Source organism: Melopsittacus undulatus, chromosome Z (assembly GCF_012275295.1).
Source record: "Melopsittacus undulatus isolate bMelUnd1 chromosome Z, bMelUnd1.mat.Z, whole genome shotgun sequence".
Taxonomy (NCBI): Eukaryota; Metazoa; Chordata; class Aves; order Psittaciformes; family Psittaculidae; genus Melopsittacus; species Melopsittacus undulatus.
This window is the reverse complement of record NC_047557.1, coordinates 42,169,721-42,192,874: the sequence shown is the minus strand read 5'-3', so window position 1 is coordinate 42,192,874 and position 23,154 is coordinate 42,169,721. Positions and strand designations below refer to the sequence as shown.

The 23,154-nt window shown below is 38.0% G+C and overlaps 1 protein-coding gene across 1 annotated transcript in view; it reads left to right on the top strand.

Moving 5' to 3' along the window:
• Positions 1–23,154, top strand: part of FRMD3 (FERM domain containing 3) — a 142,402-nt gene that overhangs the window by 85,097 nt on the left and 34,151 nt on the right. The window contains exons 4-6 of the mRNA XM_034073253.1: positions 1,109–1,187; positions 13,318–13,415; positions 14,627–14,750. Coding sequence (XP_033929144.1) covers positions 1,109–1,187; positions 13,318–13,415; positions 14,627–14,750 — 301 coding nt within the window. The remainder of the gene's footprint in view (positions 1–1,108; positions 1,188–13,317; positions 13,416–14,626; positions 14,751–23,154) is intronic.

Sequence of the window (23,154 nt, the reverse complement as noted above, 5' to 3'; positions counted from 1 at the left end):
GTTATTACATGTTACCATTTTGTTTGGAGCCTCAGCTTTTCTGCTATTTCTGACCATCTAAAAATGGCTGTGCTGGTAAACGTTTTGGTAAAGGACCCCTACCCAGCTTACTTTTCCCCCCACACTGTTTACTTTTGAAGGTGTGGTTATTTTCCTTCTCACTTCAAACTGAGAACTGGAATTAAAAACATGAACACTACCTGGCTACAGATGGTTCTGAGGGCTCTGCCTACCCGTGTATTGTTCGTGATGTGGTATTTTTAAGCCTTATACATGGTTTTCACACATCTTTTAGCCTAACATGATTATTACAAGATGCCTCTTTGGTGGGATTAATAGTCTTCAATTTGTTTTCAGTCCCTCCTGTAATTACTGAAAGATCAACTGGTCTAAGATAAGGTAGTATATTGAATACTAGCAGAGATGCAACAGTGAGATATAAGGCTGTGTTCATTAATGTAAAACTGAGAGATACTGATTGCAGAATTGAAATAATTCCTATTACTAGGTCTTTTTGTTTGCTTTTTTGTTGGTTGGGATTTTTTTTTTATTTTTTAAGAGAAAGTATTGTACTTAAGGCCTGGTGTTGTTACTGTAGCTCAAGAGTAGGTAATGTAGTCTTGCTAAATACTGCAAACAATAACAGTTCTGTTGTCTCTAGCTTCATTAACCAAATTTAATTAATGGTTTGTTCCATTTTGTAGTCTAGGTATTATCATTGTCAGGAATAACAGATACAGATAACACCTTTTGTATCTCTTTGTGACAAGATGCAACTGCTTCCGGTTTATAAAAAAAAAAAATAATAGCAGCCCAAATGTGTTTTGTACTTCTTATATCAAACAAAAAGTCTTGTGAGGTGGAAATCCCTCTATAAATTGATTTGCCTAGGATAGGTCTATTTTGCACATGCTTTGGTCACCTTTATCATATGTTCTCTTCATATATACATATATGTAGTATTTATTGGTTTATTTGAATCGCTGTCTGATGTTTCAGAGCTAATCACCACACCAGCTACTTTTTAAGACTCTTGGAGTTCATTCCTTCAGAGTGGCTGAGACAATGTTTGCTACTGTTCTCATGCTTTATCTTTATAATGTTTCAGCTCATCCACCATTTACCATGTGCTTTAGAGTGAAATTCTACCCACATGAACCCCTGAAGATTAAAGAAGAGCTCACCAGGTATTTGTTTTGTTTGTTTGTGCATTTAATTTATGTCTTCTAGGAAGTTCAAAATCAGATTGTGTATTGTGTAGGGTAGGGTTCTCACTTTTTAAGCTAAAATACTAGAGTGAACAGCCATTTGCACTGTTGGTAGCTTTTTTATTTATTGTGGTACCTATAGATTTTTAAAAACAGTTTAAGGTGACCTTTTTGTAACGTACAGCAAAGTAGTCATGTTGTTGAAGAACTTTCAGAAACAATGATCAAATGACAGAACAAGGCTTATTCTGACTTTTACCCTGGCAAGGATTTTGGTCTTCAGTAAGTTCTTTCTGGGTCTTAGTTTTGGTTTACTTATTGAAATCATCTATGAAATTTAACTCAGTAATGGCCTTAACTCTTTCAACAGGAGCATGTATAGTCCCATTGAATTTTCTCCTGTGTATATCTTTAGGACCGCAACAAGGATAGTATTTTTAATGTACTGGTAGACCTTTAGCAAACTGATGTAGAGGTGCAATATATTTATATTTTTAAAGTAAAGCTGTTCTGGAAGTTAAGAGTTCTTTTTGCTTATATTAGGATTTTCCAGCTTATGCTGTAAAAATACCCACACATACGTCAAAATGAAGTCATACTTAACAAATGGGAGTTTTGTCCTTCCTGTTAGCTATTGTGACTATTTGCTTGCTTTGGGTTCTTTTCAAGAAATGCAATTTGTGAAAAATGCAGGAAAATAACAGCTCTTTTGACCTGTGCACCAGCTGTGCAGGACTACATATACATATGCCTTGCCATGCTGCTAGTCAGGAGGTCGTACTGCAGTTGCATGTCGCAGAAGCATGGAGCCCCTAAACACTTGTTGTGCTGACTTCTTCACCGATGCTTTCCCCAGTCCCTGCAAATTCTTGTGCTCATGAGTCACTGCATGAATGGGAGTGATCCCATTATCACTGGTCTCATTCTTAAAGTTTCAGGAGCAGCTTGCATTCTGCTGAATGGAAAGTTTATGGTTTGTATAGAGCAGCTGGAACATGCAGTTCACATTATAGCTGTTTATATCTTCGATGGAATACTGAAACAGTTTAACTGAGTGAGCAGGTCGTAAACCAGGAAATCAATGGATTTTCATTATTTCTTAGTCTTTGCTCTTGGATGAACATTTCACTTGTTACGAGTCAAAGTATAAACTTCATGTAAACCTTCTTCTTTGAAGAGTCTTAATTAATTGACTTTTTTTTTTAAACTACTTGGATACCCTCCCAGAAGAAGTTTTATTGAAATGCAAAGAATCTAGAATTAGCTTACTAAAGTGTATTGTGCTGTCAGTACGTTTTAGTCTTTGCTTGGATCTTTCAAATTAATTTTTAAAGTCCAGCTACTGTATGAAAAAATGTTTTATGGTCTTCAGTTAAAAATAATACTGTTAAGACTTAAAAATGAGAAATAACTAATCTTTTCATATGTCCACCTTGTGCACATGATGCCTTTTCATATCTTATCAGCTTTATATTTTCCCAGTGTTGCTATTTGTAGGCTTTGCTTTGTGTCTGCCCAGGTCTCTTACACAATAACAAAGTACAGGAAATGCTCGTGAAATGAGGGACTGATGTGTAGTCATATAATTCACCTCTGAGGTTTCGTTTCATCATCTAAAGCAGAGGGTCAGATTCCAGGTGACACTCTAAATTGGTTTCAGTTTTTTTTTTTTCTCGTATTGCAGTGATAGGTGAAATTCAAGAAGAAAAATACCTGTTAGTGTGTGACAGAGGGAAGCAATGAAAACTTGAAAGCTAATTGGCTTTTTGGTAGATGTAAATTATTTATTTATTTATTTATTTATTTATATATATCTCTGCTGTCTTCATTGGGCAATCCTCTTTATTTCAGTGTGAGCTTAAGATTAATTGAAAAGAAATTAAAAACATTGTCACCCTTTGGCTTAAAGCCATCTGTACTTCATAGCTGTATATACAGTCAGCTGAGTCTGAGTTCTAGTGCTTTACATTTCTGCTACTCTGCATGTCTAAGCGTGCAAGAAAGCTGCTTTCTTGCTTCTTCAATTGGGTAGAAACCTGATGGGTGTCTGTAGTCCCATTTAGATAATGAAATTAAGATACAGTAAGACATCCTGTCCTGGACTCTTTGGTTCGGAATATTAATTAACCCTGTCTAAATCCCCCATGTGGATTATTGTCGATGCAGCCTTTGTAAAAGCTTTATAGGAATAAATCTTTAATCAAGTACCACAGTGGCCTCAAATAGACATCCAAATATTAAAAAGAGCTGTCTTGTCTACTCTTCCACAGCAATATCTGATGTTAAAAAAAAATAATCTATCTAGTACATGAAGCTATGTGTGTATGGGGTAAATTATTTGATTTCTATGAAAATAGTATCACATGTGTAGAAATACTATACAGGATTTAGACATCACTGACAGTGAGAAAACGGAATATATCTCACCTCAGATTACTCCCACTTCATTTCTAGCCTACCTTTGGTGGGCAGTGCTGGACTGTAGTTCTTGAGTTAGTCTGGTTTTACAGTCGGAACTATTTTCAAGAAATAAAGATGGAGAATTACATAGTTGAATTTATCCCTCTGTTTACGATATTGTAGGAAAAAAAATTGTACAAACCTGAAAAGGTGTGCATACACTGTGTTCAGAGGCCAAGAGTGCCTTGGGCAAAGGACTGAGCCACATGCTTGCCTGTCATTTTGTTCTACTGTTAAGGATGCCTGTGGATATTGTTAGTCATGTCATACCACTCCAGCTGCTTACTTTCATTTTCCCTCGTTTTAATTAATAATCACTTTCATAGCTATGCTTTTGAAATAAAATCAGTGCCTGCCTCTGGCTGTTAAGGCATTTAGAGCTATTATTGCAAAATAGTCAGCTGGTGTTAGGATTGTAATTCACAAGTTACTTTCAGTGGCCATGGGCTTGTCACCCCGAGTTCTCTAGTTTGTGTAGTAACAGACTACACGAATCCTGCCTTGTCAACAAAGTCCAAATCTTAAGGCACATCAGTGCTTAACTTCCTGAACTCATCACTTTGTGTCAACACGGGTTTAGAAGATCTGGCCTTATTTCTGCAAATACTGCTTGCTGAGCGGGACAGTGAAGCCATACACGTTTGAAACATGTTTGAGAGACCCTAAAGACACACTATTTCTTTTCAATAGTTAAAGTAATCAGGCAGTTTTTTCAATGCATGTCTAAAAACTGTGATGAGAAAGTGGCAAGGATTTAACCTATTTTGCTGAAATTATTGGGCCTCTGAATTTTTTCAGGTGCACTGGAGGCTTAGCAGATTGCAACACTAAATACAGACTTATGAACAGTCTGTGTATCTTTTAAATAGAGATAGGTGTTCAGCCTCAGTAGAAGTGTGATGTTTCTCTATGCTGTGGCCATTTCTGAGAGTTTGACTTCTGCTTCATGTGTAGTATGTGGAAGGTGTCAGGGTCTTCTGAATGGTGTATCTGTGGCTTTCTAGATTGTCTAGTACTTAGAGGTGGCATGGAGTCAGAACAAAGCACTTTAGTTTAACTGGCTTCACTGAGCATCCCTAATTAGAGTAATCACTACTAGTTTTAAAGCAGGCAATAACAACATGACACCAGGTCCTCCCATCTCCTTTGTTTCCTATAAAATGCAAACTTGTAAAACCAAATTTCGGTTTCTTTTCCTGTTAAATCAGCATCAGCTCTGCAGCCTGTTTTCTGACTGATGCTGAACATGATTGGGGTAGAGAATTTGAATACATACATTTTCAGTATTGCTGCTAATTTCCTTTTCTACTAATTTTCTTTCTTCTTTTTCCTTTTTTTTGTTTTTTTTTTTTGTTTGTTTTCCATCTTTGTGGTACATTCCAGTTGTTTTCCCCACAGAGCATGGTAGGCTTCACGGTGAGAGGGGATGTTTCTTTAGCTATGTGTACAGAACCATGTGCAGGGAAAAGGATATTCCAGAGTTCACTATGATGGTCAAGATTATTCTGCTGGCATGGCATACAAAGATACAAAATTGTCATGAAAGAAGTTGTAACTACAGAGGTCATTCAGTCTGCTGTATGCACAGCTTCCCACTATGCTCTCTGAAAGCACAGGTTTTTTTGTTATGTGCCTCTCTTCCTATTCTTTTATCACAGATCAGCGCCCTGGAAGGGTCCACAGCTGGGAAAGCCTGAGATGTTGTGTGTGAACAGAATGGGAACAGTTAAGAGAGTGTGAACAGATGAATCAAAAGAACGGTCATATCTGGGCAAAAATTTTGCTATGTTATCTTTTTTTCAGGGTTCTTGCTTAGGTAGAAAAAAATCAATGTTTGTTCTTTCTTATGTAATAAAGCAGCTCAAGGCCTCATGCCTTCTTATCTCCAAATCCCTACATTATACTGTATGTATAATTAAAATGAGGGAATATGAAGTCATTTGAGGTCCCAAAGGAATAATCTGAAATGCTACAGATAATACTGTATCAGCAAGTAATCCATGATTATTGTAGGAAAAACAGACCTAGAAAATGGCATGGGTGAGCAGCTGGTGGAATTAACCAAAGATGGATTATTTCAACTAGCTTTCATCATGCTGTTTTCTTCCTAACCCATATTTCCTAATCCAAGAAGCAGTTCTTCAATCACTAGGCTGTCATAAAACAGTGTAATGAGTATTTTGATACCAGAAAAGCAGATAAAAAATGTTTAACTGGAAGTCATATAAAATGACAAAGACTTCGGATGTGTAAACATGGCATATGCGAGTTCTGAATGAGCTAGCTTGGGTGAGGAAGAGCAATACAGCTGCATACATGCATGCAGTGCTCCACTGGTCCTATCTCAAGCAGTTGTACTTGTTACTGCCTTGTGTTGGAAGAACCTGGTGCTTTCCTTTCAGAAGCAGGAGGGCAGTTGAGACTGATAGTACTCCAGCTACCATTGTTGATGCTTGAATATCAAACCATTATTTGCAAGTTGGAAAGTCTTGCAATATGTTCATCCTTCCAAGGATGAGTGAATATGAGGTGAGCCTGTGCTGCTGACCCCTGTTCGAGGCAGCATTAGAATAGCATCCTCTGTCTCTCTGGGTACCCTGTCCTGCTCTTGCGATATGCAATGGTAGCTACACTTTGATGCCTCTGCAAATCTGTTTTGGCTTTCTCAAGGCCATATTGGCTGGTTTGCAAGTGAGTTTATTGTTCTAATAGTATTGGATTCACAATTAGATTGAATAGCTCAGGTCTTAAAAATGAATGAGTGTCGTTGGTAAAAGGACATAGTGCTGGAAGGCTTGCAGAAATCATTCAGGGTGGGGAAAACAATTACTCAGGACAGTCCTGCATTTTTTGGTGATGCTTGTGCCTATTGTAGAAGGAGACCTTTCACAGGTCCTCTTGTGATCCTCTGTGGGGAAGGGAGGAAAGCTGAGAAGGTGTAGTTTAGCTGTGGAAGCTTGCAGAATAGAATCTATCCCTCCATTTTTGTGGGGCTTTTAGGTATCCAGTACCCAAAAGAAAGCTTGTGTCTTACTACTCCGTTGTGCTCTTAATTCATTGGTAAAATGACTTCTTGTGTACCAGTAAAGCTTTTTTTCTGTTTTTTCCCTCTAGCTGGTGCTGTCAAGCAGCTGGCTGGCATGGCAGTTTTTCATGCTTTTCCCAAGGGAAGACCATACACTGTAATGCAGGAAATGGCCAGCTCTGAAGCCAGGAGGCCAAGCCCATGTATTACTAGATCCAATTAGCAGCCATCATCCTGACCACCAAAGTCAGATATTTGAGATTACTGGGAAGCTGTTATTCAAATGACCTTCGCATCTCCACCGCAGGGCAGAAAAATAGACTATTTATTTCTGAGCGAATAGTGGTTGTTGTTCTTGTTGGGTTTTTGTTTTATTTGGGGGTTTTTCGGTTGATTGGTTGGTTGGGTTTTGTTTTTTTTTCTTTTTTTTTGTGGGTTTTTTTTTTTGTTTGTTTGATTTTTTTTTTTTTTTTTTTTTTAAGACTGTGGATCCAGAGCTTCTCTTATGATTTTGGCCATCCAGGAGGGATTTAAGTTCAGGATGAAGTTACAGGGTGCTGTTGCTTTTGTGTTTGAATGTTCAGCATTAGTACTTCTCTCCAGAAGGCACAGACCAAGGAGGATGGTTCTTCCTGCAGGTGCCTGTTAACATGAAAGAAAGTCATGTGATTTCCTAAATAAGTTAACAAAGTAGTTGCTACTACTTCTGATGTTAGATATTTTGAGATAAATAGATTTTTCTCTTTTTTTCCTGTGTTGGAATGAAGATTATGTTTTGAAGTGATGATGACTATGCTCCTACTTACTAATTCTTCTGCTGGAATTTGGCTTATGACTGATTAGGTGGATTGAAAGGGCAACTACTGTACTGACATTACAGTGGCATGCTTATTGCCATGTGTATCTGTTTTACAAATGTGATTGGTTTAAGCCATGCTAGTGTTCCAGAAAAATAAGAAAGCAAATAGATGCTCTCCACATCCAAATTTGCTAAAAGGTTTCTGGAATTATTGTATTAGGATTCTAACAGCTACATTCCTGCCTATTCATTTTAGCATTATTTTCTAGGTTTGTTGCTCATGAATTTGTCTAATCATTCTTTTTTTGGACCTGGTAATAATGTTTGTCTTCCCAGTGGCCTGAGGCAGTTAGTTCACTACCTGCTGTGTAAAGTATTTCATTCGTCTGCCTTAAGCTATTTCCTGATTCCCACAACTTTCTTGTAGTTCTAGTATTTCTGGATTCAGTGAACAGCATTCTACCTTTGCCTTTCCCACTGCCCTCAAGATTTCATGAGACTCACTCCCTCTTAGTCATCATCTCTTATTCTAAGAGAGGCTCTATTCTGTCACTCATTTTAGCTGTACTTTGTAATAACCTCAACTTTATCCAACTTAGGATGCAGAGACTAGAGCTAGGTAAAACATTCAAGATGTGATTACACCAAGGCTTTAAATAGTGTCAAAATTCCCCTCCGTCTTGCTCACAATATCTTTCCTGATGCTGCTCAGTGTTTTATGGCTTTTTTGGCTACTGTTCCACCATGAGTTGATAACTTCAGAGACCTGTCTTTGAAGACTACAAGATTTACCTGTCAGCTTTGTGTTTTATCAGTAACTATTAGAGTGATGGCTTTTCTCTAACTTATATCAAAATACTCCTCAAATATTCTTAAGTAGACAAGCAATATAATATTAGAGAATGTAACTATTTTTTCTATTAGCCTTTTTATCTAGGTGGTACTGTAAAGCATACAAAAGATCATTCTCTTAATTGTGGTATTACTACTATTAAGTAGTAGTTAGTGTTTAGGTTAGATTCATAGACCTTGTGAGAAAACCAGTGCTCCTGCAGTGTACTTGATATCTACTGTAGAAGAGGGAATATGAGGTCCAGAATATTACACATAAAATGATCATGAATTCTTATGCAAGACAAGGGCACCCAGTCCAGGGATATTGTAAACATGTTCATTTGCCCTCTACTACTTGGCATCTGAGTATGCACAGTAGCATGGGAAAGAGCAGTGCAGTCAAAGACACCATGCTGAGATAACAATTTTGAAACATTACTGTATCTCTTGAGGTGACTGTGTCCTTCAACTAGAAAGGCTGTGACCACACTGGGAAAAATCCTTGTTGCTGGAATAAAATGAGTGAAGTGACTTGAACATGAGAAAAAATGCACAAAATTTGGCAGCAGGAAAGCTTTCCTGCCCCAGTGAACATCTTAAAATAGATAAGTAAAAATAGAATTGATAAAAGTCAATAAATAAATTGACTGATAAGCAGTTAGGAACATGATCTCTGGGAGTCACGAAGCCTGCTTAAACCAAGGATAGATATTGCTGACCCTTCATCTGCAGTTGCAGGAAAGGCTTGGCTAATCTGGAGTTGAGTCATCTGTATTGCAAACAGATAATAGATGGAAATGAGGTTATTTCAATGGTAGAGTCTAAGCACTGAAGCATACGTTTACTAGCTTGCTGGTACTTAGGACTGTAAATCAGGCTACAAAGTTGTGCCAGGGATTGGAAAAGACAGCTGTGGTGGAAGGATAAGAGAAACAGCAAAATAAAATCTGATTTCGCAAGTTATTTCTGTAGGTGTAGGCAACTTTAAGTATATGCAAAAACCTTACTGATTTCAGTAGTCAGGTACACATTCATAGGTCTTTGCTGACCTGGGACATAAATTACTTTATCAGGATTATAGGAAGTGTCTGAGGTTCAGCCAACCTCTGGCAAAGCTTGCAAGATTAGCTTTTAGTCCAAAGTGCATAAATCTCCTTCACTTGAAAAAACTGATTAGTGTCTTAGTCTTGTTCCAAACTGCCCTTCTTGCTTTGTAGGTGAACAGAATCCCATACAGCTTGCTGTGTGGGCAGTCTCTGGAAAACATATTCAGATTCTGATTCTGCTCTGCCTGGGTAATTCCCTGCCCTCCTTAGGAGTGTAAGTGCTTGTCTTGTGTCTCATCTAACAGTTTCTCCAGTCTCTGTGAACTGTGCTGTCTGCTTCTTTTGCCTTGTTGACTGCTGTGTTCTGTCTTGGAGATGTTTCTTTTCTTTTATCTTTTTTTTTTTCTTTTCTACTTTTTTTCTTTTTTTTCTTTTCTTTTTTCTTTTCCTTTTTTTTGTACTTTTTTTTCCTCAGAAGTGAGATAATTCTTTGGAAGTACAGTTTTGAACTATTTAATTAAGGATTTCAATTGAGAAATGCATGCAACAACTCAGTAGCACAGAATCTTAGTAACATTAAAAATAAACGCCAGTGTTTTTGTTTTAAAAATTGTTAATGTAGTAGGAAGGTACATGAACCATTTAAGAGACAACAACTAAACCCCTTTCATGCAAGGGAGGGTAGCCAGAGCTTCTTTCTGAGACTAGCAGAGACTAGGGATTATATATTTTATATACTACATATATATGTTATATTTTAAAGCAAAGACATGAATAACATCTGTGGCCCATGTTTGTGACAGAAGCTTGTGCTCAGCTCTGTCATTGCAGGATGATCACTGGTAAGAAATCAGCTCTGAGGCACAAATATTCTTTTCCCTAAAATTATATCTTTTGTGCTGTTTCAGTTATGTATCCCATGATTACTCTTATCTATTTTGTGTTACTATACCTCTCAGCAAAAATTGAATATGTGTTTCTGTTTTCCTAATTGTTACAGAAAGGAAATATTTTCTCATATCTTAGGGAGACAAGACAATGAAAAATATATTATGCTGAAGTTACGGAAAAATGATAATGGAAATCTTCTGCGTTTTCAATTGTTCTTTTTTTTCTTATTCTGAACAACTTGCAGAGCCAGTGATTTAGCTGGAGGAAATGGGCAATAATACATTGTTATTAGCTTCACATAATTGACAAAAATGCACATATTGAAAATTTAGATTAAAGAGTATATATTATTTTACATTGTAATAAAACTAACTTTGGGGAGTATTTTTTTGACAAATTTTGGTAGTTTCAGATTGCAAACAGACTTACACAAGAAACTAATTTCTTACAGGAAAAATAAAACTATGCATTTCTTGTTCAAGATTAGCTCAGATGGCTTGAGACTATTATGGATGCAGAAATTGAATAACAACATTGAGGATCTTTGATCCTCTTTGATCAGCAGCAAACTGTTTGCTTAGAAATGCCACAAGTATGCACACTCCCACCGAGACTCCCATGTTCATCCACACAGAATTTTAGTAAAATGCATAGAAATGAGCTCTTGCTCTCATTCTGAGAGGTTTCTGATGCTGCTGCTGTTGTCTTTGATCCCAAGTGCTAGTGTGCTATCTTAATGATCAGTCAAAAACTGGTTTATTTATGGCTGCATTTATTATTTAAAAAAAAATAAAAGGGGAGGGATTGGAGTCTAATGGATTCATGTCTGTGTTTTCAGATTTATTCTCATAAAATAACTGTATATTGAAGGGGGAAAGGGACTCCCTGCCATCTCACTTTAGGAATCTTAACTTGTGATTTATTGCATAGCATCTGGCAGGGAGACAGAAAGGTGCTGATCTTGAGTAGATGCTTTGAGTCAGTTCTGGAACATTTTCCATTTCTCCCTGGGCTTTGAAGATAATAGATGGTCTTGTAACAGATGCAGGGTGTGAAGTATTTATTCCCAATTCTGTTACATGGGAAATAATTACCTCAAAACTATTTTATCTTCTTGAAATACCAAAGTATTAATGGAAAAGTTAGAGTTTATAGTGTTGCTTCCATCAGTACAGCTCTAGAGCTGGACTTGGCAGAGTTCTGAGACTTGAAATTCTTAGTTCTAATCTCAGCCTCATGTCTGCAAATGTCAGTCGGAAGCAGTAGGTTAGTATCCTTTTCCAGAAGCCTGTTTACTTTTGTATGTCATTACAGTGATTTTAAAACTCAGGAGCCACAAGTGTGCAGTGTTGTGGAGATCTTTTGACCTTACAGCTCAGGTAGCAAGCCATGCTGTGGAGTCTTGGGATGCCCTTTCACAGGTGGCTGGTTTTGGCACTTCTTAAAAGGTGAATTGAGTTTGACTTCAGGCTAGTGGTCACTCTGAAGAACTGCAACCCAGTTTTTCATCCTGGAAAGACTTACCAAAAGTTTGAGGGTGTGAACTGCACATTTGCCTGGGTTATGTACAGTATCTGTATCAATATACTGAGCCTTTTCAAGTAGTCTGGAAATTGCAGATTACTGTCATTGCTGTCATTGCAGACTAAGAATTTTTACTGCATCTCATTGAGGCCTTTGGTGCATCCTGATGCAGTTATCCTCTGGGAACTGCTTGTACTGTGGCAGTACCCAATCATGGCAGTGAATTAGTGAGCTGTTATTGGACACTAATTACAGGAAAAAAGGGGGTTGCAAAATAAAAGAAAAAGGCCTTGAAGTGCAAGGTTCCTGTAGAAACTTTTAATACTGTAATGGAGTAAAGGGATGTGTTCACAATGAGAACAAATTGCTTTTCTCTGTGGTAACTGTCTTGTATTTATGTAGCAATTAGTAACAATCCAAGGAAAGGAGGAAAATTCCTCTTGCTCTTCACATAGATACTACTTCCAGTCTTACATCTAGAATGCACTGTAAGTTTCAGATAAGCTGCTTGGTGCAGGAGCTTATGGTACACACAGATCCAAGTAACTTGGGCAAAATATGTCTGACATCAGTATTATTCATAAAGCACATTTTTATTGCCTACACTGTAGCTCAAGGTTGGAGAGACTTGGCAGCATCAAGGAATGTCCCAAAGCCCTGGCAGAAGCCACTGAGTCTGATAACACCCTCTAAATAGTTGACTTTATCTGGCTTAAGCAATGCTGAAGTGCTTTAATTTTCCCACAGGGGTGAAGTTGCTGAATAGTAACTAACTAGGTGTCTGAGAAAGGAGCTTCAAGTGAGTTACAGGGCTGTGAGCTGGTCCATCTCTGGGAGGCTGGGGAGAAGGGAAGAGACAGCGATGGCCTTGTGGCTGCCCTTCTACTCTTGCTACTAGAAACAATGCTGCTCTGTGGCAGGAGTCGGACAGGTAAAAGTAGGCTATTGTTTACTTCTCCCAAGTCCTCCTGGAGGTAGAACAGCTCTGAGAGGAATGGGACAGGTTTCTCCCAGGCAGGTCACCTATGCCCAATTCTTCCTGGGCCTCAGGTTTTTACCTCAAAACTTCCTCTAGGTTTCTTAGCAGATTAAAAAACAGAAAAGGAAAGAAATCTTCTGCACTGTGGCCCATGTGCTATTTCGCATACAGTGATAGAGCGAGAGATTTCCTGTGTATACCTGCATTTAAGGAGAGGGGGTGTACTTGAGCAAACACACTAATTTATTTCAGATTACTGAGGAGCATTGTAACAGGTGTGCATTTTAGATAAATTTTTCTATGCTATCTCTTAGTGAGGTTTTATTACTTCTGCTGTTATTATTTCATTGTTATTGAGAAAAATCTCTTGTCTTATGTCTGGTTTTCCCTGTGATTGCACTTTGCCTCTTTTTCCTGCCATTTAAGGCAGCAATAGAGAGATTCAGAAGGGTTTCAGAGAGACACACAGCTGTTTTCACACTGGTAAGTTAAATGTGTTACAAAAAGATGCCACATGATTTCTTTTTTTTTTCTTTTAAATTATATTTCAGGTACCTCTTATACCTACAAATAAAAAGGGATATTTTCCATGGCCGTTTGCTGTGTTCTTTTTCTGATGCTGCCTACCTGGGTGCCTGTATTGTCCAAGGTAAGTACAAGCAGTGGGCTTTTTAAAATATGTAACTGATAGGAGTGTTCAGTATAAAAACAAACTCAAAACTGTTGAGGGAATACAGCTAGCAATAACCTTTTTTTGGTTGTTGTCATTGCACTGTTTCCCTGTGCTGACATGCACTGTAAAGTGTTTCAAGTAATTCAGCCATTTAGCAATTAAAACCAAGCTGGAACATAAAAACCCTAATGCATTATCTTGGAATTTAAGTGAAAAAATTATGGCATTAATGTTAGATTGTAGTTACAAACAAAGCAAAATTCTGTTTTGAATCCTGAATGTAAATTCCTATTCCATTTGACCTAAGCAGGAAAAAGTGTCATTCAAGTGCCCTTTCTTAGGGTAAAGACCTCTGTAATGATGCAATCCCTGGGAAGAAGAGTAGACATAATTCAAGGAGAAAGGTTCTTAATTTTTTTTAATTCCCCCCTTCTCTCTCCCCATCATTTCCTTAGAAATACAGGAATACGTCTTGAATTGCACACGTCTTGAATTACACACAGAAATAGCTAGATGTCTGATTAGGCATATTATATGTGTGGAAGTTCTCTTCCTTTTGCCTTAACACAAATGGAAGTCTAAGTGCATTATAAGGCAGAGTATCCAAACCAAGATTGTGTCAGGACTTTATTAAAAGAGGCTTATGTAGAAAGCTAAAACACCAAATGCCATGTTTGGGTACCTAAGTGACACATCTTTTAGAAGAGGAATAAAATACTGTGGACCAGCATGTATATTGTTACAGCCTGTGCTTCTCTGCTAAAACAGAATTAAACCAGTACATATCAGCTAGGGTAAATTGGTGTAAAAAGGAGGTGAATCTGAAGTGCATTGTTTCAGTTCTGCCTGGTACCAGAATGACAGGTACTTAAAGCAGAAAGATTACCTATACCTCTGTTTTACAGAGCATGTTTCTGACACAGAAGGTAGTTTAGGATTGTTAACTGCTGCTGCAGCTAATAAACATGAACTTCACTAGAAACTCATTGATTGGAATGGCAGTTATAAGGATTTTTTTGTTTCAGTTAACTATTGGTTCCTTAAATCAGTGTTTTTTGAGAGATGCTGGATTATTACCAATCATGGCAGTATCTTGAATTACACCATATTTACTGACTTTTTTCCATGTTAACTAATGTTGAAAATGAATTTATGTAATTTTTTTCTTGTGTTTTGGATCTGTTTAGCTGAGCTTGGTGATTATGATCCTGAGGAACACCCAGAGAATTACATCAGCGATTTTAAGATTTTTCCCAGGCAGTCACAAAAACTCGAGAAGAAAATAGCTGAAATGCATAAAAATGAATTCAGGTAATTTAGAAAGCTGTTTGGCATTGAGCTAAGAAACACTTTCATATTTACAAATAGAGAATGTTAAGTCAGGGGGGTTTGCTCTTTGGGTTACAGTAGATGCTCTACCAGTATACAGTTAAATATGCCGTTTAGTCATAGTGATTTCTCTTTTTCCTGTTAGCCTTCATCAATCACAGCTGATTCCTGAATGTGTGCTGGTAATTTAGACTGCATTTACTTCCAAAGTAGGTCTGGTTAGTGGGAATGGCTCACATCATGAATGCTGCTCTGGTTGATTAGTGGGATAGCATCTTTTATTTAGAGATCACACGTCTTTTGCTGTGAAACTTCTATATGTAGTGCAATTATAAAATTATTGATAGATTTTGACCTGACAGAAATTGAGTTATCTGTAGTTTGTTAATACAGTGGCAAATTACATGGAAATGTATTTAAGTAACTTATTTGGAAGACTAAAGAGGTGAGATTCAGAACTCTGCATGCTCTTTTATGTCTTAAACTTTTAATAGTGTGACAGAGGGGATGGACACAGATCAATCAGTCCTTTGGTTTCCAAGTTGAACGTGTCCCAGAAGTACGGTGTTTCTGGGAGAGATGTAGAAGTGCGTTGTACAACACTGCCCTCTTTAGGATTATAAGCAAATGACATGCACGGTAGTCAGGGAAGCTTGCTCGGTGCCCCAGGCAGTTTGCTTAGTAGGAAATAGTCCTTGGAAACCCTGGAGAGAAATAGGATATGCAGAAAATCAAATTAAAGCAAACGACTAATTACATAAAGTAGAAGGACGATTTTTATTCAAAGATTACTAGGCCCTTTGCACTTGCTTAAAACGCCTGTGATTTGTTTTCATATTGCAACATGTATAAATACTTAGTGGGAGACTGTTTCAGAAGCCTTGCTGAAATCAAGATAGACACCCCTCATCTTCTCAGTCAGTCATTTCATCATAGAAGGTTATTGGATTAGTCAAGCACGATTTCTGCTTGGTGAATCCATGTTGACTGCTCCTGATAACCTTCTTTTCCTCTGTGTGTTTAGAGATGACATTCAGGATGTGCTGTTCCATCACCTTCCAAGGGATGAAGTTGAAGCCGATGGGCATATAATTTCCTAGGTCCTCCTTTTTGCCCTTTTTGAAGACTGGAGAGACACTGCCTTTTTGCCAGTCCTCAGGAACCTCTCGTTCTCTATAGTCTTGCTCTCCAACCTTCCAAAGATAATGGAAAATGGCTTAGCAGTAACATCTGCCTCTGTTCTCTTCCTGATTAGATGGCCTTTAATAAATGCCCACAGGACCCATGTTAGCCTGCCCTTTAATTCTTACCCATAACCTCTTGTCTTGTTTTTCATCCACCCCTAGGCAGAGCTTGATACCTTCCAGTTCTCTCACATACAAAGAGCAACTCTACCATCTTGCCTTGCTACTCTGTCTTTCAAAAGTATGCAGCTATCCATGACAGCATTCCAGTCATGCAAACTACCCCACCATATGTCTCTAATTGTAATGAGATTGTGTCCCTGCACTGTACAGAAATCTCTAATTCTTCCTGTTTATTCCCCATGCTGCATGTGTTGGTGTACAGACACTTCAGAGAGGTAATTGAGCATGCACAATGTTCAGGAGGGATGCAAAAAGATTCATGGTAGCCATATACACTCTTGAGGTGGTTGGCTTTCTGGTTCTCATCTTGGGAGACAGCTAAGGAACATTCATCACTGCTCTGGCTAGCCTGGCTTATTCCTGAGTTGGATGTGATGGCGTGAGTGATGCCACTGTGGACACCACCCATGAGTGACTTCGCTTGAAAGCCCACCTCACCAAGCGAGCCACTTCTAGACAGGTGGATCCCATCCTTCCCTAACAGGCTGTAGTCATTAAAGAATGTCCCATTGTCATTAAAGCCGGAATCCTCAAGACAGCACCAGTCATGAAGCCAGGAGCTGATTTGCATTATACATCTATTTCTGGCTGAATCCTCTCTACCTGTTAGAATGGAATAAAAGGTAACTTGGGCACCAGTATTTTGCACTTGCACCCTCAGGTCTTTATAGTCTTTGATTCTGCCCAGGTTCTGGCTTGTGGTGTCATTTGAAAAAGTAGCAGTTTTCTTTCACTTACTGCAGTATCTGACGTGTCTTACCTATTAGCCTAGTTACAAAGACAGTGTCAGAGCTGTCTGGACAGTACTGTAGTTCTGTCTTCCAAAAATTGATCATCCCATTACATTTTTTTACATCAGACATTCACTGTTCACATGGAAGTTTTACCTTTTTTGATATTTAATTCCATGGATCTCTATTCTAGGAACACAAATTAATAAAACATCATATAATGAACTATACATAGAGAGGTCAGCACCTGATGATCAGGTTTCTATATATAGCTGGAAAAAGATAGCTAAAAAAAGCATTGAGCTAATAGTCTTCTGTCTGGTATTGATTAGCACAACTGATTCACTGCATTCAGCAAGTTGACTTTTCTGATAAAAACTGATATTTTGCTGAATATTTTTGAAAATGCTGCAACAGGTTCACTGGCCTTTTTTTAAAAAAAATACTTGAATCCCATGTTAGCTGAAAGCCAACACTAGAGCTAAAAATTAACATGAGGAGAGTGTAAGAGACTAAGAGCCATTTTAATCCAGCTGCCATTTTGCTACATGCAGAAGAGTTATTTGTGAGTTTCAGCACTGCAGCTGAGTTTGATTCTTTGTTTTCTTCAGATGTGTAAATAAAAAAAGATCATGCAGCAAGGTTCCAAATAACCAAAGACCTGTGGCTTGGAAGAAACCAGTTCTTCACTGAATCCTGTCTCAGCATCCTCAAGACCCATTCACTGGGCACATCTTTTCTTCTACAGGATGATGTGAGAAATTGCCTTTTGAAAGGCACATGAAGACCATGAGGGGAGTGCATGGGAAGCAGCAATAGGGTACTATGATAGCTGCCAGTAACTTAATGGCTCATGGTGTGTCATTTAGAAGCCTTGTTCTTATTAATTAAAACACGTATGCCACCATATCCTTTGTTGCTGTTAAAACATCACTGGATTTTTGTAAAATGTGACCTTCTATTTGACTTCCCAGTGCACCTAATTGCAAAAACATAAAAGTGACAGACAGAAATGCATGTCAGCTTTACTGAGTGGTGATTACCTCGTGAATTTTAATTAATTATTCTTCCCTTATGGAGAAAGGGAGAGGTATAGGAATTACTTCATTTAACCTTACCAGTAATGGGACAAACACATGCCTTGATTTAATCACAATACATACACTCATTTCCTTGTCATTTGAAGTAAGTCCTCTTTTGAAACATGGTATACTACTGGGAGGTGAAGAGATAATGCTGTGTGACTTAAAATCTCAGAATATGTGAGGATGTGCTAGGAGCCTATGAAATTTGGAGACTTGCTCATAAAAGAACTCAAAATTGATTTGAGTGTAATGTCTCTGGGTATGGTTACAACAGAGCACAGCTACTGAAGAAACAGCTACTTGCATCTCTGTTTCCCTGCCACTCTTAACAGATTGAGAAAAATTTGGACCATACAAGTCTACGTATTCTGTGAGTGTATTCTGGTGTACCTGTTTCTCTAAGTGAACTGAATGCTAAGGTCCCTCCCCACCAAATAAGGTTTTTTCATTTGAATGCCCCTTATCCCTTTTAGTTACATATGTGCAAGTGTTTGTAAGGTTGCATTGTACCTCACTTCAGTGAAATGATCCAAATTAAAAAATATCTTACTTCCTTTTACTTGATTTCCATGCAAAAGTACATGGAAGTTCTCACTTATTTGGCAGTATTAAAGACACTTAATACACTGCACTGTACTCAGTATATAAAACTGTAGTTAATTTTGATTTCTTGCTACCAAAAGCTTCCATCTTAAAAAATGTAGTAAAAAATTCTGTATAGATTTGTGGAAAACCAAACCAAAACTAACCGATCAAGTTAAGCAGAGTCATGACATCTTCTAGGTAGAGGAAAGGAATGTTAAAAGGTTAATTCAAGCATGACAGCAGGGATTATTAGGAATACTGTGCTTTTATGTGAAAGATCACTCAGATGACCTTCATAATCTCTTAGAGATTTGAGATTTTGTTACGGGTTTTTGGGGAGTTTGCTCTTTTCAGATGTCCCCAAAACAGTTGTACTTTTTCCATGACAGAATTACTAGTGCTCATTTATTCAGGCAACTAGCATTAATAGCCAGCAAAGTTGTGTTTCTAGCTGTTGCTATTAGATTTTGTGGGATCCTCTTACAAAACAATGGACTTTATACGTATCTACGCACCTTTGTCAGTACTAGTTCTAAACTGGCATCCGTGTTGTAACAAACTCTGGAATTTGTTTCAGACAACCAAATAAAGCATCGTATATTTTCAGTGCAGTCACATTAGTTTTTCCCTTTTCTATAACAAATAGTCCTTCTTACGAATTTATATCAAATCCTATGTTCTGTAACAGAATATTTGTTACTCTGATAAAATTCCCTGGCTTTTGGGAGGTATCTGCCAGCCAGAAATCCCTGAGGCCAGACACCTGAAAATACAGAGATTCCAAAAAGAAGATCCACATAAATCCCTATAAAGGGAATTTTGTAGGAATCAGAAAAGATTTTTCCCTTTTTTATTTTTTTGGAAAGGGTTTAGTGGTTGAAAATAGAGATTTTTATTTTTTTTAAATCCCACCTGAAAACTGATAATCAATTTTTGCTTCTTTCTAATAAAAGATACTATGCCATGTAATTTATATGAAAGTGTTATGTGAACAGCAATTAATTTATCTGGAAGCCCTATGCAAACATTGACTTTTCTGTGTAAATTACAGTTACATGACTTGTTCAAATGCCTGTTTCCCTGGCTTACCTAAGACCTGCTTGGTATGGCCAGTGTGGGCACGTGCTACTGAATTGGCTGTTTTCTCCATTTTGTTTATCAAATATTCTGTTTTTTGCAAAAGTCGTATGTGGGAGAACATCTTTTGGGAGAAGAAGAAGTTTCCTCTGAGGGCATGAAAGCACTGCCGTGTTCTGCTATTAACTAACTCAAAAGCAATTTAAACTTTTAAGCTAAAGGGTAGTATTCTTTTGAAAACCAGAGTAACAAATTAATGCTTATTTTTGATCCACTGAATTAAAAGTGTTGTCTAAATTAGATTTGAAAGGCATATGACATTTTTATCCTTTGCTGCATCATCTGTACTGTAACTCCTCTGTGAAGATTTAAGCACTTCTAACTTCCCTCTGCTGTTCTAACTCATACTGTATTCCTGTCACTGTACAATCAGTTACAATGTGTGCTCAGACTCCGGTGCAAGCAGGAGTATAGGATTTCCCAGTCTCTGTGGCTCTGGCTCTCCAACTTTTATGCAGACATGGAGCTGTCACTGGAGCCACTGGCAAGCATAACTACAAATGCTTCTAACAGAGTATATTCTGGGAGGCTGTCCTAGAAGACTTGGCAAGCCTTGCTAGAAAATGCTTCTCTGTGTGGGTGTTAATATCATTTGATCAAAGATTAAAGCAACTTCTTGCATGCTGTAGAATACATTAAAAAGTGCTAAACCTGAATTCCCATGTAGCAAGTCCAGGATAAGGTGGATCTTGTACTTCACTTAAGAGGTTCTTGCAATTAAAACTGTGTATTATCTGCTCTTTTGCATTTAATGCTGGGAGCACATTCCCCTATGCTTTAAATTTAGCTTCGTGTACTACCCTAATTGCATTGGTATCTAACAGCCTCATATGCATGAAGGGAATCCAATCAGAAGGACATACATTGTGCTCCAAAGCTTGCAAGTCATGTTACTGGACACAGAAGTCTCTTTGCTGGGGAATCTGTTGAAGTTTGCATGAAAGGGAAAGAGGAGTTTGCAAAACATCAGGAGTTAGGCTGGAACAGGAATAGGCTGACTTTGAGGCTGAAGGGCCCAAAGTCTTTGTAGTTCACAGCTTTACAAAGTATACAGACTTTGGAGAGCTGAGGAGGATGATGATGTGTAGTGGGAGTTCAGAGGCAGATAGTGGTGACAGCTGCTCAGGGTGCCACCTATGTTACAGCCTTGGGCTGCATTGAATGCCCTCCTCATTTCAGCCTTGACAGCCCAAGCTGGCTCATTTACAATTTCCCAGTATAGGCATTTAGATTTATCCATGAGGCTGTTAAGTTGGCACATGTACATTGGCTTGTGGCAGGGTGGTTGGAAGTAGGTGATCTTAAGGTCCTTTCCAGCCTTACCTATTCTATGATTCTGTGATTCTATGTCACTGAAACTTCAGTATTATCTAATTCTCTCTCATTTAGCAATCTCATATTAAGATGCCATAGTGTTTGCTGTAATAGGTGAATAATTTGTTTCTATTCTGCTATAATTTTCTGGTGTATTCTTTTGCTCCATAACTCTTACCAGTTGTAATCTGACTAAATATACATTTATATATATTTATTAGAAGTCTGAAATAACAGATTCTCTTGGTCACCTAGTCCTTTCCCAGAAGAGAGTATTTCCTGAAGGTTTAAGGTAAGGAGCAGCTGAGCATCATTTTAATGGGAGATACAGTTGTGGCAGTAATCTAGAGAAAGGAACTTCACAGACAAAAGAGGTGTCTTTCTCCCTGCTCTTCTCCCAGAGTTCTGATACAATGAAAAACTGAAAAGACACATAAAGACATGTGATTTTTCTTTTAATGGGAACTCCAAGAGGTACTCAATAGAAAGGGTAACCTACTTGAACTGAAAAAGGTATTTATTTTTATTGTAAGTGACCATTTTTTAGCTTTAGGAAAGATCTAGTACATGTATGTGTGTGCACAGGCTTTTCCCCACACTGCTTTTGTCCCTTCTTCTTGTGAAGACTAGTTATAATCATGACCCAAAAATGTGGTTGCTTTCTTTACCAAGCTAGTTACTGCTTGTCTCATGAAGGGGTTTGGATTCATGTTCTGGATGTTTAGCATACTACTGAATTCAGATGTCTGTGTGAATTTCTGCAGTGTAGGGATTTCTTCGTCAGCTGGAAGTACCTATTTCCTCTGCTTTCTTCCTCCCTCCCCCCTCTTCCTCCCTCCCCACCTCTTCTTTATCTGGGAGAAGGCTTTATGGGTTAGGTGTGGCAGATGAATCTACAGTGATATTAAAACCAGATAGCTCATGAGGTGCCTCTGTATCATGGGAATAGTTTTAAAATTAATAACAGGTGAACTAAAATGCATTTACTCCATGAATATATTCTGTCTATTGAGTAGGCTTAAAGTTGTTTGGGTTACTGCATCAATTTAAGAAGTAAAGTTGAAACATGAATACCTAAACACAGGCTTCAGAGATACTGTCTCAGCCTCTCTGAAGGCACACAGGTCATTTGAAATGTTCTGGTAGAAGGAATTATGTAAGTGGCACATGTCATAAAAGTGTGCATGGTGTAAAGTTAAACCCAGAAGCATTGACTAGATTGGGTAAAAGAATTTTTAAGAGATTATTTTTTTTTTCTCATCTATCTGAGAGAAAAAAAAACAGTTTTTCAGTACAAGTTAAAATTGATATTTGAGTGTTCTTCACTTTTGTAAGTTTTATATGTTCCTGCAATATTTCAGCTACTTGCCCATGATAGGGTCTCTTTCCGTATGAAGACCGTTTTAAAGGCTGTTCTCCTATTGATGAGGTGGCCCAGGCAGTACTCAGGGAAACAGTGCTGCTGCATGAGCAATGCGCAAAGCCTGGCCTCACTAATTTGACAAACTGAGAAACAACCTACATCACAGTTTTGCTTACCAGTGTCATTTAGTGCTTGTGCTTTTGTCTCCAATACAACTGAAGTACTGATAACTGTAGCAGATTTGTGCTTCATTACCACATAGTCCTCCTTAGGACCTTCATCATGACTAAAAATGCTAGCAAAGAAACATCTCCACTGTCTGCCAAAATCCCCTGAGCTTAAAGGAAAAGTAAAAACTACTCAAGACCTTAAACACTGTAATTGTATAGCAATTGGAGTCTCAATCACCTGTAAAAATGTTTGAAGAAACAACAGCAAAGCCTCACCCATGTGGTCAGCAGTTCTGTGGTTGTTATATGGCGTAGTTAAACCTGTTGATTCTTTATGCAGAAATAGGGCTTTTATTAGGTTAAAAGGAACCCCAGGTAACCTTTTCTGCAGAGAGTTGTACAAGATCTGGAATATAGCAAGGAGAATATTTCCTAGATGAAGATCCCTCCTGAAATAGTTACCATGGTCTATGATGTCCACAGTTGCAGGACAGGGTGAAGGATGTCTAATGGAGGTTGAGCCTATGTTAGTTGAAGGTTTATGGCTGGTACTTTTCCCTGGTTTGCATGGAGGTGAACATGTAATGTTTCCAGAGGCCAGATCATTATATACGCATGTGTTTATTCTTTGAAC